At 40.8% G+C, this 19,416-nt stretch overlaps 1 protein-coding gene across 3 annotated transcripts in view; it reads right to left on the bottom strand.

The window, feature by feature from the left end:
* Positions 1 to 703: 703 nt before the first annotated feature.
* Positions 704 to 19,416, bottom strand: part of NFATC2 (nuclear factor of activated T cells 2) — an 86,655-nt gene continuing 67,942 nt past the window's right edge. Inside the window, exons 9-10 of one of the 3 annotated variants that reach the window (XM_067308017.1) lie at positions 12,384 to 12,471; positions 704 to 7,016 (exon numbers count right to left, since the gene is read on the bottom strand). In XM_067308017.1, coding sequence (XP_067164118.1) covers positions 12,428 to 12,471 — 44 coding nt within the window. In that variant the 3' untranslated portion in view covers positions 704 to 7,016; positions 12,384 to 12,427. Of the gene's footprint in view, positions 7,017 to 12,383; positions 12,472 to 18,628; positions 18,642 to 19,416 lie in introns of those variants that run through there. The other 2 variants (XM_013951419.2, XM_067308019.1) reach the window with 2 other exon arrangements.

Below are 19,416 nucleotides of genomic sequence, written 5' to 3' on the forward strand. Positions count from 1 at the left end.
CAAAGCAAAGCAAAGCGCTTGCTCCATGTCCAACAAATGCATCAAATATGGTTTGAATTCACTGTTTTTAAATGCAAAGGATAATATTGATTTTGTTAAGGTAAATGTCTTTAATTGTACGCTATATAAACTCAGCTCGTACTGAGACATAATGGGCTCTGGGCATCCTTCCAGCACGGCAGTATGAAAATGTATCTTTTAGTGTCTCTAGTAGAAAAATGCAGGGTTGGGATTTAGATGAACAAAAATTAAATGGAGCACATCTCCGATCTCTATAAACCATATACTGATACAGAAGGATGTTTAGTCGGATGGAAATTAATTCTGTATAATGGCAAAACCTCTGCGGAGTACCCATTGATGTGGATTGTTTAGTGCTTTTTTACTGTAGGGGGGAAATGAAACCCGGGAAAATAAAAAGAGTAAGGGCGGATGAAGGAGTTTATAAAAATTTTCACTGTATGAATCAATGTCATCAGTAGTAACTGAATGGGATTTTGATGCAAAGGAAGACTGGGAACCTCATTTACTTTTTGTGCTCCAGACTCTGAAAGCCTTACCCACGTTGAAAAGCCCGCTGGGACAGTTTCATCACGAGTATTTAGGAGGGCGACAATGACAAGAAGATTGGGTGACGCACTCCCTTGATATTACTTTATCAAAAAGGGAATAAAGGCATTTAAGAATAGACCAAAAACTCGTGCAGCAGATATCCTTTCATTTATTGCTAAACTACCATAGTACAGGCAATATATAAAAATATTTTACAGATAGCAAAAAATCATTACATTGGAGGTTAACAATGTTGTTGTAGGAATGAGAATGATATAAACCCCTTTCCAATTCTTAAAGTTAGACTTTTGAACAAACAGTTTGATTAAAAAGACAACTGTTTGTTAGAATGATTTGGGAGACAATTGCTCACTTTGTGCAAGTGTCTACGGTTAATGTATGGTTTTTACCTGAACATGCAAGGTAGGACTCCAGCAAGGAGCCTTGAACTTCTAGGGGGAGAAAAAAAAAACAACAACCAAAACCTCTGCATAATTTCACACACACACACACACGCACGCACACACACGCACGCACACGCACACGCACGCACACACACATAGGTCCTAATTAGGCCACCACTATTAAGACTGAGCTGTGCCTTGGTTACATCTTCCCCGGTCTCACCACGCTACTTGTGTAGTAAGGTACCGATCAGCACCAGTAACATGACGGCAGTTTAATCCTTTGCCCTCTTCAAAAATAACTGATTCTTCCAACACACATCTGTGCGCTTCTGGGATATTTCAGACATACAGATCGTTGTTCACTTTTGTGATGCAGTCATTCTACAACTTTCAACCCAATTTGGCTTTTTTTTGGTGAGGGTTATTGAAAAGAAACTCAAAATACTAACTTTTCCCCAGACAACCACACATTTGCAGCCAGCACCTTCATCTGAAATTTTTCTTGCAATGTGGGTCAGGTACCAACTTATTTTTTGCACACCAGGAACAACGAAAATGGCTAAACAAATCTTGTACAGATTACACTGGATTAGATACCAATTGGCAGTTAAGCAAATTGCTATCAGCTGTCACCCACTGCAGCTATAAAGTAGCAGACATGAAAGAAGAGGGCTGTCATTTTTATGTCAAACACTCAAAGAGGTGGGTTAGTCATTCTGAATTGAGATGAATAAAGAATTATAACTTTCCATGTTTGATGGCAGATAGATGCCTTACATTTACACGTAAGAAATCACTGCAATGTAAACAAGGAGCAAAACAAGCAGTTGATTCTGGAAAATTTGCAGTTCACTCACTCTAAACCCAACATCATAGGCGTTTCTTCGTATTGCACAGGAATATGTAATATAAATAACATACAGGGTGGCACATAAACTGAAACATCAGATGATTTGAAATGGTGCAAAATTTATGAAGATCTATGATTCAATTTAGGATTTGAAATTAAGACAGTCATTTTCTTGAATCCCATCTGGCAGATAATTGTTCTCTATTAAGTAGCAATTTGGAAAGTAATTCAGGGAAAAAAGTCAGATTGAAATATTTAGAAAAATATTTCTAAAATGTTTAAAGCTGTCTTTGAAGTCTTTGGAAAATTTATCAAATACATCTTTTTTTTTAGGACAATAAAAATTCAACAACAATTGCATAGAAAATTAATACACTCAGAAAAATGAAAATTGATCCTTTATAAATACTATCCTTAATCCAAAAGATGTTGCATATTTGGTCAGACAAAAAGCATAGACACTTTTCTGCAAAGATATGGATTACAAAATATACTTTAAAAAACATGCTAGCTAATTTGAGAACTGTTTTAGATATATTATCAAGCAGCAGCATTTTATACAATAGAGAATAACATAGTGCTGTTTTTGAAAATATTCTACATTCAGAAATGCTGTATTCCTAGAAGAAGAATGGAAGTGATACATATTTACATGGATACAAATAAAGCAAGTGCAAAAACCATGGCTCTTCTTCTACATTCTTTCTACCAATAAAAACACATACATTAGACACTTTCATTCCATCGCTGTTGCTCAGATCTTACATTTTGCTCATTCTCATGGAGAAAAACAAAAACGGCACTTCATATTTCATTGCAAGTATCTTCACAAGCAATTACTCTCCTGGCAAACTTTACTTTCAACATTCATAACTGACAAAAAAAAATTCTTCCTGATATCTGTCAACTCCCATTCCACTCTCAGACTGTTTACATATCATGAATGATGATTTTTTATTCTACGTATTGATATATTTGATGCAGAAGTTTATAGAAGCTCATCCTGTATTTGCAGCCAAAGCTTGGATGGAAAAATGGAAATAAAAAAACCTGCACACACGCACAGCCGCACACACACAAAAAGAAAGAGATGAACTTTGCGTTCCAATGAGCCCCATGTACTTTGCATGGTATAACTTTGATGGAAAATGCATTAGAGTTGTTCACCCTGTAGACAATATATTTGGAGGCCTTTGGTACAATGGCAGGAAGGCACTGTGGTGAAACATTCAGATAACTGAGGAAAGACAGAACTTCCTCATGTGCAAATATGGCTATCTTCCAGATAAAGTGAGAACAAATTACTCACAAAATGGTATTAACTCTTCCAAGGTTAATCTAATGCTTCTACAGAAAGACAGCAAGTTGCATTATGTAACAAAATATTAATACTGGAAAAACACTGCTCAGCAAGAACAGGAAATAATTTAGTACTGCATATTTTGAAGTTCTTCAGCATAGCTAGATGATTTTAACGTATCTATCTATCTATCATCTGCTTTATTTTTAAAAAGAGACAATGCGTAACACTATGTCTGAGGATACTCCTTTTTTCCTTTTCAGAAATAAATATGAAGTTGGTTAGAGCTGTATTCTTTATCTAATGGTTGCACGTAGAAGCAGATAGAGTAGCACAGCCTGACCTCATGAAGCTGTAAATAAAACCACTAAAATGTAGTCTATACTATATACATCTTATGAACCCTCGATCCAGTAGTTGGCTTCATGCAGCTGCACAGATCGGCTGGACCAGAGCCAATTACAGGATCGTGACCCAAGAACGTAACAGTGTGTATGTGTGTGTGCACACTAATCACATACATCCATATAGCTATGGATATGTGTGTGTGTGTGTGTGTGTGTGTGTATACATACATACACACACACACACACACACACACACACACACACATATATATATATATATGCACCTGCACAAACACACGTACAGATTAACATCTATGCCTTAAAAAATAGGAAGAAATACAACTAATGCAAGAACAAGGACACTATTCGTAGCACATAAAAAAAATCCTCTCCCCCTCTCTCTACAGCAAAGTGCCTGAAGGAATGTGTAAGAGCCATGGAAATCTTATCTTTATGTTAAAAGGAGCATGTTTAATGGGTGCATCCTGCAAAGCAGCTTCCATGGAGCCCGGCAGGGGCTCATGGGCCTGCCTGCATGGACCCCTTTGAAGGCGCAAAAGCCTCCACTCTGAGTCTGTACTTTTCCTGTCTGCTCTGTACGGGTATGCCTCATAGTAAGAAGGGGGAAATGATATAGGATGCTCAAATGATCAGCAGGGGACAGTGGCAGGAAAAAAAACCCAACCCAACAACAACAACAACAAAACCCATCAGGCCTTGCATATGCAATCATCCTACTTAGAGATGAGACATTCAGCTGAGTAAAGAGAAATATTGAAAACCAGTTGCTATCCATCACCAGATAAGCAGCAGTATTTTTAGACAATATCAGCTTGTCTACAGATTTGCAAATAAGTTGACATTCTTCTTTGGTATCCTATTTAAAATCCAGCAAGAGGCAAGTTTCTGTCAGTTAATTTAGGATTTGGGTTCTGCTAATTTTTTTTTTTTTTTTTAAATCCTCCTGTACCTTAATCTTATAGGTTAGCGTGGGGAAAACTAGATGGTCATTTTCAGTAGCTCCAAGGGTGAATTCTGTGAAACCGGGAGACACATTTGGCCTGTTCTTTTTCTCAGTTGCAATAAAGAACTTCTGACAGGCAAATTTTGTCCTTAAGAATTTTTCAGAATTGTCCAGAACTTCAAACTGCATTAAAAAACTCCATGATGTATGGCAGATTCTGGCATATAGTAGTTTTAAAACAACTCAGGATAGCTTGTTGGAGGCATGTGAGCACTCAAAGTACTGGACAAGTATAAGTGCTGTTTAACAATCAATAACTTCACTGTACAAAAGCCATTTCAACTAGTCCAAGCCTCAGTTTTATTCCTGTAAAAGTCAGTAGACAAAAAGGCCACTCACCTCTACAGGTGAAAAGCTGAGCCTTGGATAGATTTATGCTCTTGCTGACACACCACATGTAGCTCACAGCACGAGCCCCCGAACGAAGCAGCCACAGCCAGAGCCTTTTTAGTGTTGCTGAAATGGGATACAGGGGAATCATTTTGTGACAAAAGATTTTAATTTTGCAAAGTGGGCTAATGCCTTCCAGATGGATGGTGTGCTACCCGTCTCCATGTTACTCCAGCACCGCCTGCGCGTCTAAGCAGTACTTCTGGGGAAAAAGCAGCAAACTCCGAAGGCCATGTCACAGTTGTTAATGCCAGCTCTGGGTCTGGACTACAGAAGGGCTCAGGCTACAGCACTTGGCTCTGGTCACGGCTCAAGACTTGGCTGAATCCAGAGCTGCTCTTGCAAAATTCAGATTTCAGATTAAAATCCAAGATTATAACAGAGGCCTAGGTGAGATGTTCTGAGAAGCATAATGCTGCTGTCTCTCGCTCTAAAACATAAGACCTTGCATAGGTTAAGTACTAGCCTTTGGTAGCAGAAAATATATTGTTCTCACTACTCCTGAGAATATTTTTGTTGAACCTAGCACATATTCTAAAGGGTTTATGCAATTATCTGTCTTGCAGTGTTGGAGAACAACTTATACAGATACTCTGCTGACCTGCCGTATTCCCATCATCTAATTCCTGCTGTGGGCATGGGGACATGTTGGTTTTCAGCAAAGTTTACTTTAAAACAATTAAAAACATGATCATTTAACTGTGTTTTCTAGAACAGACCTCTAGCTCGGCACCCATAACGATATCAGCATTCCTCATTTACAAAAACAGAAGATGATTACTATCTCTTTCCTACACTATTACGGCTACCTCTTACTGTACATCGGTTATGCACTCATTATGCCTTCTTAACACACCGTGGCAGCAATGACACACCAAAAAGTGTTACAAACTTATGAGGAGTACAACTGCAAATGGCAGAGGTAATCCCTTACTGTGATAAGCATGTATCAGTACGGCATATTCAAACACCTGAAGCAAAACAAAACTAACTAATGCACTAACTCACATGGAAGTTTAACCTTTCCAGAAATTGCTGGTGGCTTTGCAAAGCTAAAGAAATATAAGTAGGTGTATTGCGTTTGTTTAGAAGATATGGCTTCTGTGAGATGCAATTATTTTCCTCTGCAACTTGTGTGGTTAAATGCTACAGCTGCTAAATGAGACAAGTTACAAGCCAATACCAGCTTCTATATGAAAAAAAACAGCAACAATTCGTTAGAGAGAAAACATCTAAGATGCTTTCATGTACTGCCTCAATATTAATAAGGATCAATCATAAAAACCTTTGGATAGGCATAACAGTGCTTAGGTTATTGTGACTCCTATATATTAAATCTCTGTTTTATCAGAGTTTATTTTAACTTGGGAACAATGCTAGAATTGCTGAATTGTTCTTTTTAACTAATTCTCTTTGAATATCCTTCTCCTTCAAATTCCTATCCAGAAAAATGAAAACTCCTGGATTCAGCTGACAGCTACTGTTTGAAATACAGATCACAGTGCTCAGAGTCAGAGAAAATGGGTTTTGATCCCAAGTTGGCCAAAGGCCGAGCAAGCTTGGGCTGCCTCAGTTTCCTACAACAATAAAATTTTTCAAAAGGGCTTTGAGACCCGGAGGGCAAGTCATTGTTAGCAAACTGCAAAATGCTTTTATTCTTTTATGGAATATATTACTCTTTCTTCTCTCGTTTCCCACCCCACCCAAATAAGCACTAATATATAACCTCCCTTGCTTTGTGCGGTGTTCAGAAGTGACATCTTACTTCTCCCTTATTACTAAGATAGATCGATACATAGATAGATATTTTGCAGCAGGCTTGAAGAGTTTCCTCAGACAGATGCTCTGTTTTATATGAGAACAATACGATCTTTGGACTAAAGGAAGGGTGTCCTTTTCGATGTTTACAGAGAGAGGTGGCGAGTTGCTTAGTCAAGGCTGTCAGCTTGATGCCAATACATTGTTCCTTGCATTGAATTGGTGCCTTGAGATGAACAGTTAAGGAAGCAGGAGGTTGCAGGGGCACTGGAAGGATCTAAGAGGTCAGTTATGGAAGGATTCGGTAAAAGTTGTCTCGCAAATCTCTGCTTCTATGTCTGATTTCTGGCAGGGAGTCCAGAAAATTCCTTCCTGATAATTTCATTAACTGTGAAATAAGGAAAGAGAAAGAAATGTTAGAGCACTTTGAAAAACACAAGAAGCGAAAGCAATCCTGGGCAGTTTGCTATTAAGTCGAAAACATCCCCGTAATATTTATAACATAATTCTGATTACAACTTAAAACTTTTTGTCTAACTAGACAGACTACGTAGTATTTGAAGAAAAGGAGGAAGGAGAGGAGAGAGAGAGGGTCTACGTTGTGTTCAGCATGCTTCAAGTACTATAAAAAGGTGATTGATTGACACATTGTATCACGTGACCAGTCCATGCTACACCCCTTATATAAAACACTTTCCCTCTTTCACAGACATTTTCTTTACCCAAGCAGAAAAAAAAAATGAGTATCTGAGCATTTTAACATTTTTACTAAGCAGAAATAAGAATATTTTGAAAAGAGAAGGGAAAGATTTGGAGGGAACACAGGGGACTGCTAAAAATGAGATTGCTAAATGAGACTGCTAAAAATAAAGATTGCAATGCAGGTGAAAAGTGGTTTTGGTTTGGGTTTGTCTTTTTTTGGGGGGGAAAAAATCTCACCCTAAGTCTATTTGTTCTACATTTTTTGCTATAGTTTGTTTGCAGAGTGTGGCGAGACAGCATAAGCAAACTTTCATGCTCCTCTATAAATTTTTACTCTAACAGGCTGGGACTCTGTGCTAACGATTGCTAATAAAGCTCAGAAGAAGACACTGAAACACTCTATCCTCTGTGTAAAAATCCAGAACACTATGAGGTGTTATATACAGCAGCCGTACTCTCCTGAACTCCTCTGTCTACATTTCAGACTTGTCCTGTCTAAAGCACAGTCTGGTCTCCTCTCGGACCAACCCCTCTCACTAGGAGAGACCTGCGACATAAGACCTTCGATACAGATGTTCTCACCCAAACTGCTTGTTTGTGACTCCATCTCGCATGCAGCTTTCTTGGTGTCATATTCACCAAGGTGGTCCACAGTTTGGAAACTGTCTACTTTGACAAATTTGCCTTAAAACTGAAGACCAAATTTTCTAACATTTAAGACCCAGATCTAAATTGGTAGCAAAGTTACTCCACATCTTCTCCCAAAAGCTATGGGGACAGACCAGTTCTGGATACAGTTCCAGATTCAAGTGGACCCATGTTACTGTTCTTGCAGTTATGGGCACACTTCTTTGCTTCAGCCTTGGAGTTCAATGACATTTTTTGGAATTCCTTTTGCAAAAACTGTATGTCTTTCCAACTCAAATGAATTTATAGTGAAAGAGGGGGAGGAGGCATGTGTCAAACAGATACAAATTTGAGAAAGGGCTCACAAATTTTCCAGATTACTCTGTCTTAGGAAGGGTTCATTATTTCTGAATATGTTCCTGAATCACGAAAGGCAGGCAATTACACTAAGACCTTTCTAATTGAAAAAAATATATATTTTGAAAATGCAACAGCTGAGTGCACCACAAATTAAAATTCAATAGAAACAAATGAACCCACTCAAGCATAGGCTGTTCTAATGATAAAAGAACCATTTTAATAAACTAGCTTGTGGTTCATAAAACAACAGTGCTCCTTTCAAAAAAAAAATAAATTTATGTTTTTAGTGGATGCATATTAGGGCATTTTAACAATGAAGAGACTACATTTCTTCAGAGAGAATCTGAATTTTCTTACGCTTGTACTACGTGTGATTTAACAGTGCCATTTGACTTGTTCACAAGATAAAGTACATGTCTGTCCTAAGCTAATAGTGGGCAACTTTCATTTTCTTCAATAGAAAATAGCCAGGTTAATGCCAGGACAAGATCAAACCCATATGAAGGGCATGCACTGAAAGAACTATATGATTTCTTCCTTCTGACATTCAAGAGCTAGAGAAGGACTAATTCAAATCAGAGAAGACCCTCACTCAAAACTGATTAATCGTCAGGTAACCAATATTTAGGCCCATTTCTAACAAATGTGTACGAAAATTTGTAATAAACATAGAATTTCACCACTTCCCAACAATTAAATCAAATGGTGCCTGAACTCTTATTGTCCTGTATATTGTCTGTATATTGAGGAGGGGAACACATGTATTAATTTTTAGTGATCATGACTAGCAGGTTGAAAGCCCCCTTCCACCTTCCACGCAATGGGATTTATCTCAGAAGTAGTAAAATCAATGTTTTGTGCAAAGTTCCATGTTATTACTAAACAGATGTCTGCTTGTGATAGGTTATAATCCTCAAGGACTAAATATTTGTACTGAGCATAGCATCGGTGTTCGATGGGAGGAGAGAAGGGAACCAGCCCTCCACGTGTCCGGGTACAGGAACCTCCCATGAAGGGTTGTGCCAGCCCTGGCTCCGACGGGAGGACCCGGCTGCTGGCTCTGCAGGCGCTTGCTTCTCAAACACCCCATCCAGGAGGAGTGCAGCAAGCCTGAGGGGCTGGGGAGCACATCTGAGCACTGAGCGGCTCCGTTCACTGCCGCCTGCTGTGACACGAGGTGGTTTCCATCCCTCCGTGCTTCAAAAACCCACTGCTACCAGCCCAGAGTTTAGCTCTTATTTCTAATTCCATCCAGGAAATGCTTGATCTTGGCCCAGTTAGTGCCTGGTGGACAGCATGTGGATCCCCACAAGAAAATGTGGCCGAGAGCAACTGCAACAGCAAGAAGCACTGTCATCTACTGCTGCCCAACTCTCCACCTGCCACCTTCACCTCCTGGCTTCTGCCCACCACCTTCAGGGTGAGTTCATGCAAACAGAGTCCGTGCACAGGATATGTGGTGTATCACTGCTCTGCAGTGTAAGCAAGCAGCCAGCGGGAGGTGAGGTTGGTCTACTTTCAGGCAAAACCCTACTGCGACTCAGTTTGAAGAGCTTCCTGTTTGCTCTACCCAGGAAATGAGAGGAGCAGGTCTTCAATGGAAATTTTTCGCAGCCTCGGCTAAAAATAGCAGTGAGGTAAAAGAAGTGGGCACCCACTCTCTCAGGGTCATTTCCTTTATAAAAATAAGTGGGCCGAGACTGCAGGCCGATTTATTTATCAACATGCTTGCTTGAGCAGCCAGCGTACCAGAAAACTATTGTATATGAGTTTCCTTTTATTTAATACAACCACCACTTATGGAAACATCTTAGCCAACAGTCATCTCGGTCTAGAGAGGATTAACATACTAGGCGAAAATGCACAGGTGATTAAATGGGGTTTACTAAACCTGCAGTCTTTTGAAGGGTCCATTTTTTGTTCTGTTTCCCAGCCTGAACGTTACACAAAGCAACATCTGTAGTACAGTGCCAGCAAAGCGAGCCAGGAGACCGGCTGGGACAGAGGTCTCAGTTCAGCGGCTCCAAGCAGGTTGGACAGTGCGGTAAAGGGCTTCCTCAACCTGCAAACTTCACTTTCCCTCCTGTGTGCTGCGTCTGAGGTCAGCAGTGGGTTTTGTGGGCTGAGGTTGTAGGGGGACAACCATACAACCTCTGAAAAGAGCTAAAAAGTTGCAGGGGAACAGTATGAAACATCAACCCCACAGACAAGCTGCAGGATGATACTCAAGGGCAGAGCTGGGCTCGCTCCCTTTGAGCTCTTAAGGGTTGCAAATCGGATTTTTGTTTTAAGTATCTAGTAAATGTCTGAATGACAAGGGAGCTGCCTTCCTATTATCAGTTGGCCTGAACATCCTGTACTCAGCCTGAATTTCACCTAAACCCATGTAGGGAGGGGATTTTGGTGCCGTTTAGACTGGGCAACACTTGTCTGGGGAGCTCTAAGAGAAGGATGTGTAATTCAGTGATTGCCCCAGCACAAAAGGTCCTAACCCACAACCAGAGCTCCTAAACCTAACGAACAGATAAAGGCAACAAGAGTGGATCCCAAAGCAGATATTTCTCTCCTAGCTTGGAGGCACCTCCAGACGGAGTCCAGGGAAACCACACATCTTGGATGAATCTGCTCCAGATTTTGGGAGCACATGAATCCAGATCCAGGTGTAATCTCACTGACTGGGTCTCAATAGTAGGTTGAACAGGATCAGCAAACTGAGACATATCTAAACTTTAGAGGAAGCTGAGATCATGTGCTGAACTTGCTATTCTGAACTCCCATCTATCTTTTTTTTGGTAGCATGGTTGAAATGTCTTTCAAGTATCAGTTCTCATTATTTGCTCATTTCTAGCCGAGAGGAAAGAGAGATGATGTGATTAATAAATAAAATGTTGTTATTTAAGGTGCCTGGCATGTAGCAGCTTTGGAGCACACTGTTATTGATCAGTTTAATGAGAGAGAACTGATTAAACAGGGCCGTGATGACATATGCAAAAATTATGAAAAATTAAATCATAAAAAGTATATTGAATTTACAGCTGACATCGGCCATCCAGACTAAGGAAATGTCTAGTTAGGCCTGAATCCCTTCAGCTTATCTTATCAGATACCGCTGCTGTATGAGTATTACAGCAGCCCCAGTGCTTGGAGATCCCCAAGGTAGCTTAATGCAAGAGGCTGACTAAAATCATGGGAGAGCGTCTGCGTTCCGCTAAGCACTAGGCTTTGATGGGTTAGAGTCAGTCTCTCAGGCTCCAGGCCTCAAAGACATTTAAGACTCCAATTCACATCCTCTCAGATTGAAATCTGGAGCGTATTCTCTTGCGGGCTGATAGTGGGTTATATTAAATACCGAGCTCCAACTAGTAGTCCAGAGACAGAAAACAGTCTCCAGTTTTAGCTGGCTTTGAGTCAAGCTCCTTGTAATTGATTACACACACATTCATATTCAACGTACACACGTACACATTCACAAACTCATCGGAATAAAAACTTTACTAGTGTCATTCCACCCCTTGTCTGGAAGTTCCACCTGCACTGAAGTTGGTGCTGTCCCAGCACCCTCAACCAGGAGCAGTGACGGGGATCTCCTGCCCTCTGGGGATCCCGCACGTGCCATGGGTGCTCCACCGACAAGGCCAAAGCCATTTTACATGTGAAACAAACACAAACACGCGTGGAGGGACAGATGGCATATGAGGGACCTTCAGGGAGGACTGAGGTTTAAGCCTGAATTTTCAGTGTGATGGCAAAAGTGTGGCTGGAATAGCCAGGCAAACCGTGGTCCTAACAACCGAGCGTAACTGCAGCGTGGGAACAACTGTATGCATTAGCCCAGCATGCACAATCCCAGCTCTCCTTCCCTGCCCACCAGGCCCCAGCTATTTCAGGACAGCTTTGTGGTATACAAGTGGGGAAGAAAAAGAATTAAAAAATTAAATTAAATTAAATAAGATTTAAAGCCCTCTAAGCCAAATAAAAAGGGGCATGACTTTTTCACTGGAAAAAAAAATAAATATAGGTTAAGAGAAACACACAGCTGGAGAAAAGGCAGAAAAATACCAATTACCTTTCATTTTGATTGCTTGGATCAAAGATCACAGTCATTCTTTTTCATATAATGTTTTGTATCCAGCTAAGGTGTGTATCTATCAGCTCTGAAAAAGATTTGCAAAACCATTTTTGAGAAAAAAAAAAAAGTAACCTTCGACCCACGTTGCAAGGCCAAATGTTACACTTTTCAGCTACTCTTCCATTTTGTGTTTTAATTTATTAAAAGGACATTTCAGCATATACAATACATAAGGCAGAACTTAACCGCTGACCTTTCTGTTTGCTCAGATCCAGCACTATGTTTTATTTTTTTCCCCTCTTTTCTCAACTGATATTATCTAAAAATAAATATGCAAAAAATTACACTGCTAAACTGATCACAAAACATATGAGAAATGCTGATAATATGATCTGAGACTTCAGAGGCACAGGAGGTCCATATGTCTTGTAAGTCAGGTCAAAGACTAGTCACTGCCTTTTGCAAAATTCAGTTATATTATCATCTTAGTGGCCCAAATAAAACATGACACATTTATGCCAGATCAAAAGTCAGTCCCTTTTAAATAAGAGATCTAACCAAAATGGCCATGTAAATTAGACTTTCCCTCAATTATAAAGAACAGGAAAGAACAAGAAATTCTGAAAGTTATAGTCTTCGCTTCAAACTCAAATAAGGTGAAATTTTTTTCTCATAAAATGGCAATATTTAAAATTCTGTTTCATTTTTCCTTTCTGATCTGTTTAGATTTATTTTGAATTCGTCATGAAAACAGTCAGTGCTTCCTGCAAAATCATGTGGAAATTAAAAAATAATTGCAATATTAAGGAAGAAAGAATGCTTCTTAAAGACTAAGCTAGTTTTGAGTACAAGATTCAGAAGCGTCTTTGCTGCTGGATTTCAGGTGACTATATTTAGAAGAGAAATATTTTACTTGGCGCCCTAAGACTATGCAGCCACGTATCATGCACTTGAACGTACCATTCAGTACATGGCCTATTTCATATCCTGCGTCCTGGAAAATCAGCCTTTGCACATGCAAGCGGAGCAACTAATTGACTGGTAAATACAAACTTAGGTGTGTCAGGCACAAGGAGCCCAATCCCAACAAACTGTGTCAGGAAATATACCCTGGGGCGGTTGTCTGATAAATCAACAGCAATGAAAGACTTTGTCTGGAAAATGGGGACATCTAACTGCTGAATCCTTCTCACATGTAAAGCTTTGCTTTAATTATATGTCCATCTCTAAAGGTTTAACTCCATATTGAAATAATGCCAATAGACACACCCTGGGACTTGTCTTCCTTGTCCTATTTGTAATCTATGTAAACTATAAACCTCTTTCTTTAGCATCATCCAGTCCTATGGCAATCAGGTCATTTCCATTAATTAAGCAAATTTTTGGAAGAAGTTACAGATCTCAAACTAAATGGCAATTTAAGTCCCAGGATGTATTTATTTTTGTTACAATAGTTTAACACACTCAAAACTCATTAGCATCTTTTGACAAATTCAACATCATAATCTAGATTTTGGAAATCCAGAAATTGAAAACAGAATCTGGAAATCTAGAAATGGAAAACAGAATCTAAATAAAATGCATATTTTTGGCTACAGCCTGTCTCCACTGAAATTAATATCTAAGCTTCTGTGATTCACAGAACCTGTATTTCACTTTACATTTAAATACCCTCTCCTTGTATTTCAATACAGTTCCAGAGTGAGGTGCAAAAAAAAGCAACATCTGTTGTAGTATCCTACCCAAAATCTTTAACAGGAAGCTGGGTGTGCCTGTGACAAAAGAGCAGAAAATAAAGATAGATAGCATTTCTTCTAAAAAAAAAATTATCTGCTAAATGCACCATGCTTCAAAAGTATCAAGAAGGAAACATTTACGACACAAATCTGCCTGTGTCACCACTCTAGAAATTCTACAGATATTTTAAGTACTTTAATTATTGTCAGTCTGTTTCCAGAAAAGATCAACAGCCCACTTCTATGAAACAGTTGCCTTAAAACTGTTAGGAAAAACTATGACCTAGTGGTTAAGGCACAAGACTGGAAAGGCCGGGCTCCACAACTTGGTCCTCAGCCACGTCATCACCTTGCCGTATGGCCCAGGCCAAATCCAGAGTATCCCAGAAGGACCAGCTTATCGCAGATTTGCTTTGGCCTGAAAAACGCAGAAAGACACTGAAAGCCACATTCGGGGAACTTAATTACCTGATGCCTAGCGAACAGAAAAGAGCAGCCCAAAACGGTGAGTAAGGGCTTGCGTAGAAGGAGCCTATACCGACCACCTGGATGCAGTGGAAAGCAATCATTTTCGAAGGTCCCTACAGGGATGTGTGAAAGCCTTTAGGTAGTTCAGCAAACTTTGAAAGGCACAAGAGCTCAGCTCACTTAGGCACGCTAAAAATCCTAATAGGCAACGATTTACGATAAGAACCTTCAAACAGACGTGGTAGGTCCCATAAATTTCAGTCAAGATTGGAGTGCTCAATACCACTAAAAATTAGATCCTTGGTATTCCTATTAGGATGATCAAATTGAGCCAACGGAGATAACAGAAAGCAATCTGAAGACTTAGTGGTCTGTTCTGACTCTGCAAAATAGCATCTAACCGCAGCAGACTAAGAGCATCCCTGCTGCGCGGGGCCGCGGTAGCGGGGAGCCTGCGGGAGGCTGCGCTTGCGCTCGCCCTGCCGGCTGCATGGGGCCCGGCATCCCCCGGCGGCAGCAGCAGCAGCAGCAGCAGCAGCAGCAGCAGCTCTGAGTAGTTGCTTTTAGACGAGCATCCCTGTGCTTCTGTTTATTCACGCTTAATCCTCACGCAGAAGTTGTTACTCTGCAAACATTCTGCAATTCTCTGTTCCCTCCAGGCAATTTCTCCTTGGTGCTATAAAGAAAAGCGATCGGTGACAAGGGAAAGAGAACAGAGCAATTTGCACGAGCGGAGATCATTTGAAACCTGCATTTGCTTTCCCTGTACTGCGCGCCATGCACGGAGCTATTGGAGGCCTGTCCATTTTGCCATGCTTCACTTCAGCTTGCTACACAAATGGTTACGACCTTGTAAATCAGTAATAAATTCCACCTGAGCCTGTAAGTGATTAGTAAAAAATCATTACACTTCCATGGCCAGAGGACTTTCACACAGTTAATCAGTTAAGGAGAGAACTGGGTGTTAACTGCTTGCTCAGTTCCCTGGAAGGCCAGTTACGGAGACCCCGCAACCGGGGGATTGAAATCTGAACTGCAAACAATATATGGGAGAACGACATTGCCTACAAATGACATAATCTCCCAGAGAAACAGGTACCAAATGTTGCATTAAAGTCAGTTGAATGAAGGAGCTCTAAGGATGATCGAGCGCCATTTGTGGTGGCTTCAGTTATTTAATCCATTTGAATCCCTACTTGAATCTATTGGAAATCAATGAGTTAAGTGTTCTAGGAAGCTTCTCCACGAACCTGCAAGCATCGGTTATGTGATATCTGCAGGCCACACATGGACACACACACTGTCCCGGGCTGTTGTTAATGGGAGCGGCGAGGGAAAGGCAGAGCAATTTTTGCCTCCACAGTGTGATTTCCTGTTTGCTTGATGGATTTCAGCATTTAATCATCAATTTTTTATCAGAAGACTCTAAGACAGGCACAAACCCTGCCTCCCCTCCGACGGGAGGAAGAATCCGTGTCAGCTGGCAATCAGGAACGTGCACCTTCAGGCAACATTTTGTGCACTTTCCTTCCTGTCGTGCAAACTGCTAGGCTTCAGCACATCGCTGCAGGAAGCCCTGGAGCCCACGTGCAGGGTCAGTCCCTCTGGTGTGAAAAACCCCGTTAATTTAGAGGAGCTGCACTGTAGTCATTGCAGGGGAAGAGGCACCCCATCAGAGTGGGCGCGAGGAGGTGTTGCTTTAAATATCATTCGCAGCACCCTTTTTCTGCCGGGTCCACAGCACTGCACGCACAGAAACCGAACCAGGCTAATGAAATCCAGCGTGGCGCCCAGTGCCACTCACTGCCAATCCCATCGGCAAGCTACTTGGCAGACGGAGTGACTGAATATTATGGGCGACACAATCAGAAACTGTATGAATACGATGGAAAAATTGTTGTCTTATCAAATTTGCTAAGAAGACCATAGATGTTTTCTTTCTTCCTTAGATAAACCCTTTATGCCTGTTTAGTTAATATACGTAAGGCATTAAGGGCTGGACCGAGGTCTGATGTCTTTGTGCAGTTCTTCTACGAGTGTCGACAGCCAATTTGGGAAGCATACCTTGAAAGTGGAAAACTAGATGAGACTGGGTGTGATGAGGAACTCCAGGCCACCGTGGATTTGGTTTGTAGTAGCTTTCCATAACAAAGTCTTTTTTTAACTGACTTTCTCTCTGCTCACATATATTTAGATATGACTTTCATTCTGCAATACTCTGATGCCAGATAGTTTTGGCCGAAATTGTAAGGGAAGGACACATGTTTGAGTCATGCAGCTGGCTCTCGCTGGTTGATAGTTAGGAAGTCACTGAGCGAAGATTAAGTTTGTGTTTAGTTTTAGTTAACATGTGATGAGACCAACTGAAATATTTCAAATAGAATACACACATAATAAATAAATATACAAAATCTTATACCAGAAGGGATGGAGTTCATTTTCTTAAACCACATTAGTTGGCTAAACCAATACAGAAATATTACACTGCCTGCACCGCAGCTTAGGAGCCTTTGCTTTGTCACTCCAAACTCTGCAGCAGCGGCGGCGGCTGCAAAGCACCAGGGTGAATTGTGCTCGGGTCTATTTTTCTGTGCGTGGTTTGGGCCTTGCGAGTGTGCTACATAATTGCTGAGATAAGCAGTGCTACTTGGTATTAATACATCTTGCTTTCAGATTAAAAACAGCAAAACCAAAGGAGGTTGGTGATGAATTTTTCCTACAGTAGCTTGCACCTCATGGTTTAAACGCTAATGAAATTTGCCATAGATACCACAGTGCCTCTGAAATAGCAACTGCCAGCAGGAAAAGCACACCAGCGAGAGCACTATTTATTCACATGTCACTTTGCAGTTTCATCATTCTCCTAGACTTAACCTATTTACTAGGAGGCAATATGAGTCATTCAGTAAAGTGTTTAAAAAACAGAGAAAAAAGAATGGACGGGAGAAAGGTATTTTCTTTTACAGGAAATAATTGGGGGGGGAGAATCAAAGAACTGTTACAGCATGTTTAGGATTAACTCAAAGTAACAAGAATAGGCAATGCTACTGATTCTTATTTTTCTGTCACAAAGGAACCAGAACAAATATTTAATTGAGGGGAAGCAAACCATTTAACTAATACTTAATCGAGAGTAAGCAAACCATGTTACGTTTCCCTTCAGGCAGTTTTTTAGGGGATGAACATAATCTATTTTCCTCCCTAAAGCTCTAGCGCTTATATATATTAATCCACAAAACTATTTACTGGCTCTAATTCTCTGGCCGTGTCTTAACTTCACAAGCAGCTCCGCTGAAGGACTTGTGGATTCTTGCAGGATCTGGCCCTGAAATTTCCCTCCAAACATGTCTGAACTGCATTTTGAACCTGGTGCTCTGGTGGCCAGGAGAAAACAACTGTTCCAAAGTAACAGAAAAGATGCACAAGTGGCCTACAAACAATTTTTCCAGATAAACCAAGCTTTCTTATGGCACAGGCATGCAAATAAGCTTCTGCTTGCAATTACTCTGCTTTCACACACAGCTTAGGAACAGCAAGCACAAAGAAGGCATATGTTTCTTACATGCCTTATTTTAAAGAGGGTTCTAGGAAGTAGGTGCACAGTTCTTAGTGAAAAACACTGAGCACGGGAACAAATGCAATCATTTTTTCATACTGATTATTTTTCTATCACAATTCCACTTCCTTCAGAGAATGAATGTTTTGGGCTAGATTCTTCCCACCTTCCCTTCCTCTGCAGGCGCAGGAAAGGGACAGGCACTGCTAGAGAGTTGTTCTGAGCTTGGGGAGGAGTGTCCAGGACAACCGAGCTCCTAACTTTGGGGCCACAGTGACAAGAAAGAATCCAGACCATTAAGTATTTAAGTGGTTATTGACAGTGGGTTAGATTCACATACAACAGCGTCAAGGAGGTGCCACATACGAGGTGCTGCACATCTGCCTGCATGCAGCCACTATCTTTTATTTTGCACTTAGACTGCAAGTTCTTTTCCTTTTCGGTCGATACAGCATCTAGCACGATGGAGTTCTCATCCATGAGGGGGTTCCTAACCTGTATGGTTATATAGTAATAATAAGAAGAAATAATACTATGGGGCATATGTACAGATTGGAGAACATGATGAATTGAGAGGGAGCACTAATTATGGGAGACACCTGTAACTAAAAACTACAAGAAAAAGTGCAAAGACCATGGGAAACAGATACTGTAACTGACTTTGCATCTCACCTACAGAAGACCATAAACCTCTGACAGTAAATAGCTTGAGAGCATAAGAAAAATATACATGCATCATCCAAAGAGTTAAAACTTTCGATCTGAGTCAATGGCACAAACGATAAAACTTTTGTTCTCAGTAAGGAAAGGAAAAAAGGGGGGGGGGGGAGGCATATAAATTACCAGAAATAGGACTGAGCTCCATAATGTATGATAGTTGTCGAGGTGACTATCTTTAGCTGAAGTGCAGCCGGAGCTATTGAGGTTGGGCAATTCCCAACCTCACCACAATAGCAAGAACCGACATTTATTCAAACACTAGGCCTCGATTATTTGCAGATCTCCCATCCACATTCCAGACCAAGACTTAGGAGCAACCATCAAATTGGACTGCCCAGGTACTCCTTCCCAGGATTAACGAGCCATCATAATTCTCCAGCCGTGAGGACTCGGTGCTGTGTGTATCCCCATGCCACCTGGGCAGGATGCTAAACGCTGTACTCATTACTGAACCTCGGGGGCATGATGCAAGAAGCTGCAAGTACCCAGTGAGAGCGTCGTGATCGCTCCCAAGCCCTAGTGAGCTCTCTGACAACATTGTCCTTCACAC

The sequence above is a fragment of the Apteryx mantelli genome, chromosome 18 (assembly GCF_036417845.1).
Source record: "Apteryx mantelli isolate bAptMan1 chromosome 18, bAptMan1.hap1, whole genome shotgun sequence".
Lineage (NCBI taxonomy): Eukaryota > Metazoa > Chordata > Aves > Apterygiformes > Apterygidae > Apteryx > Apteryx mantelli.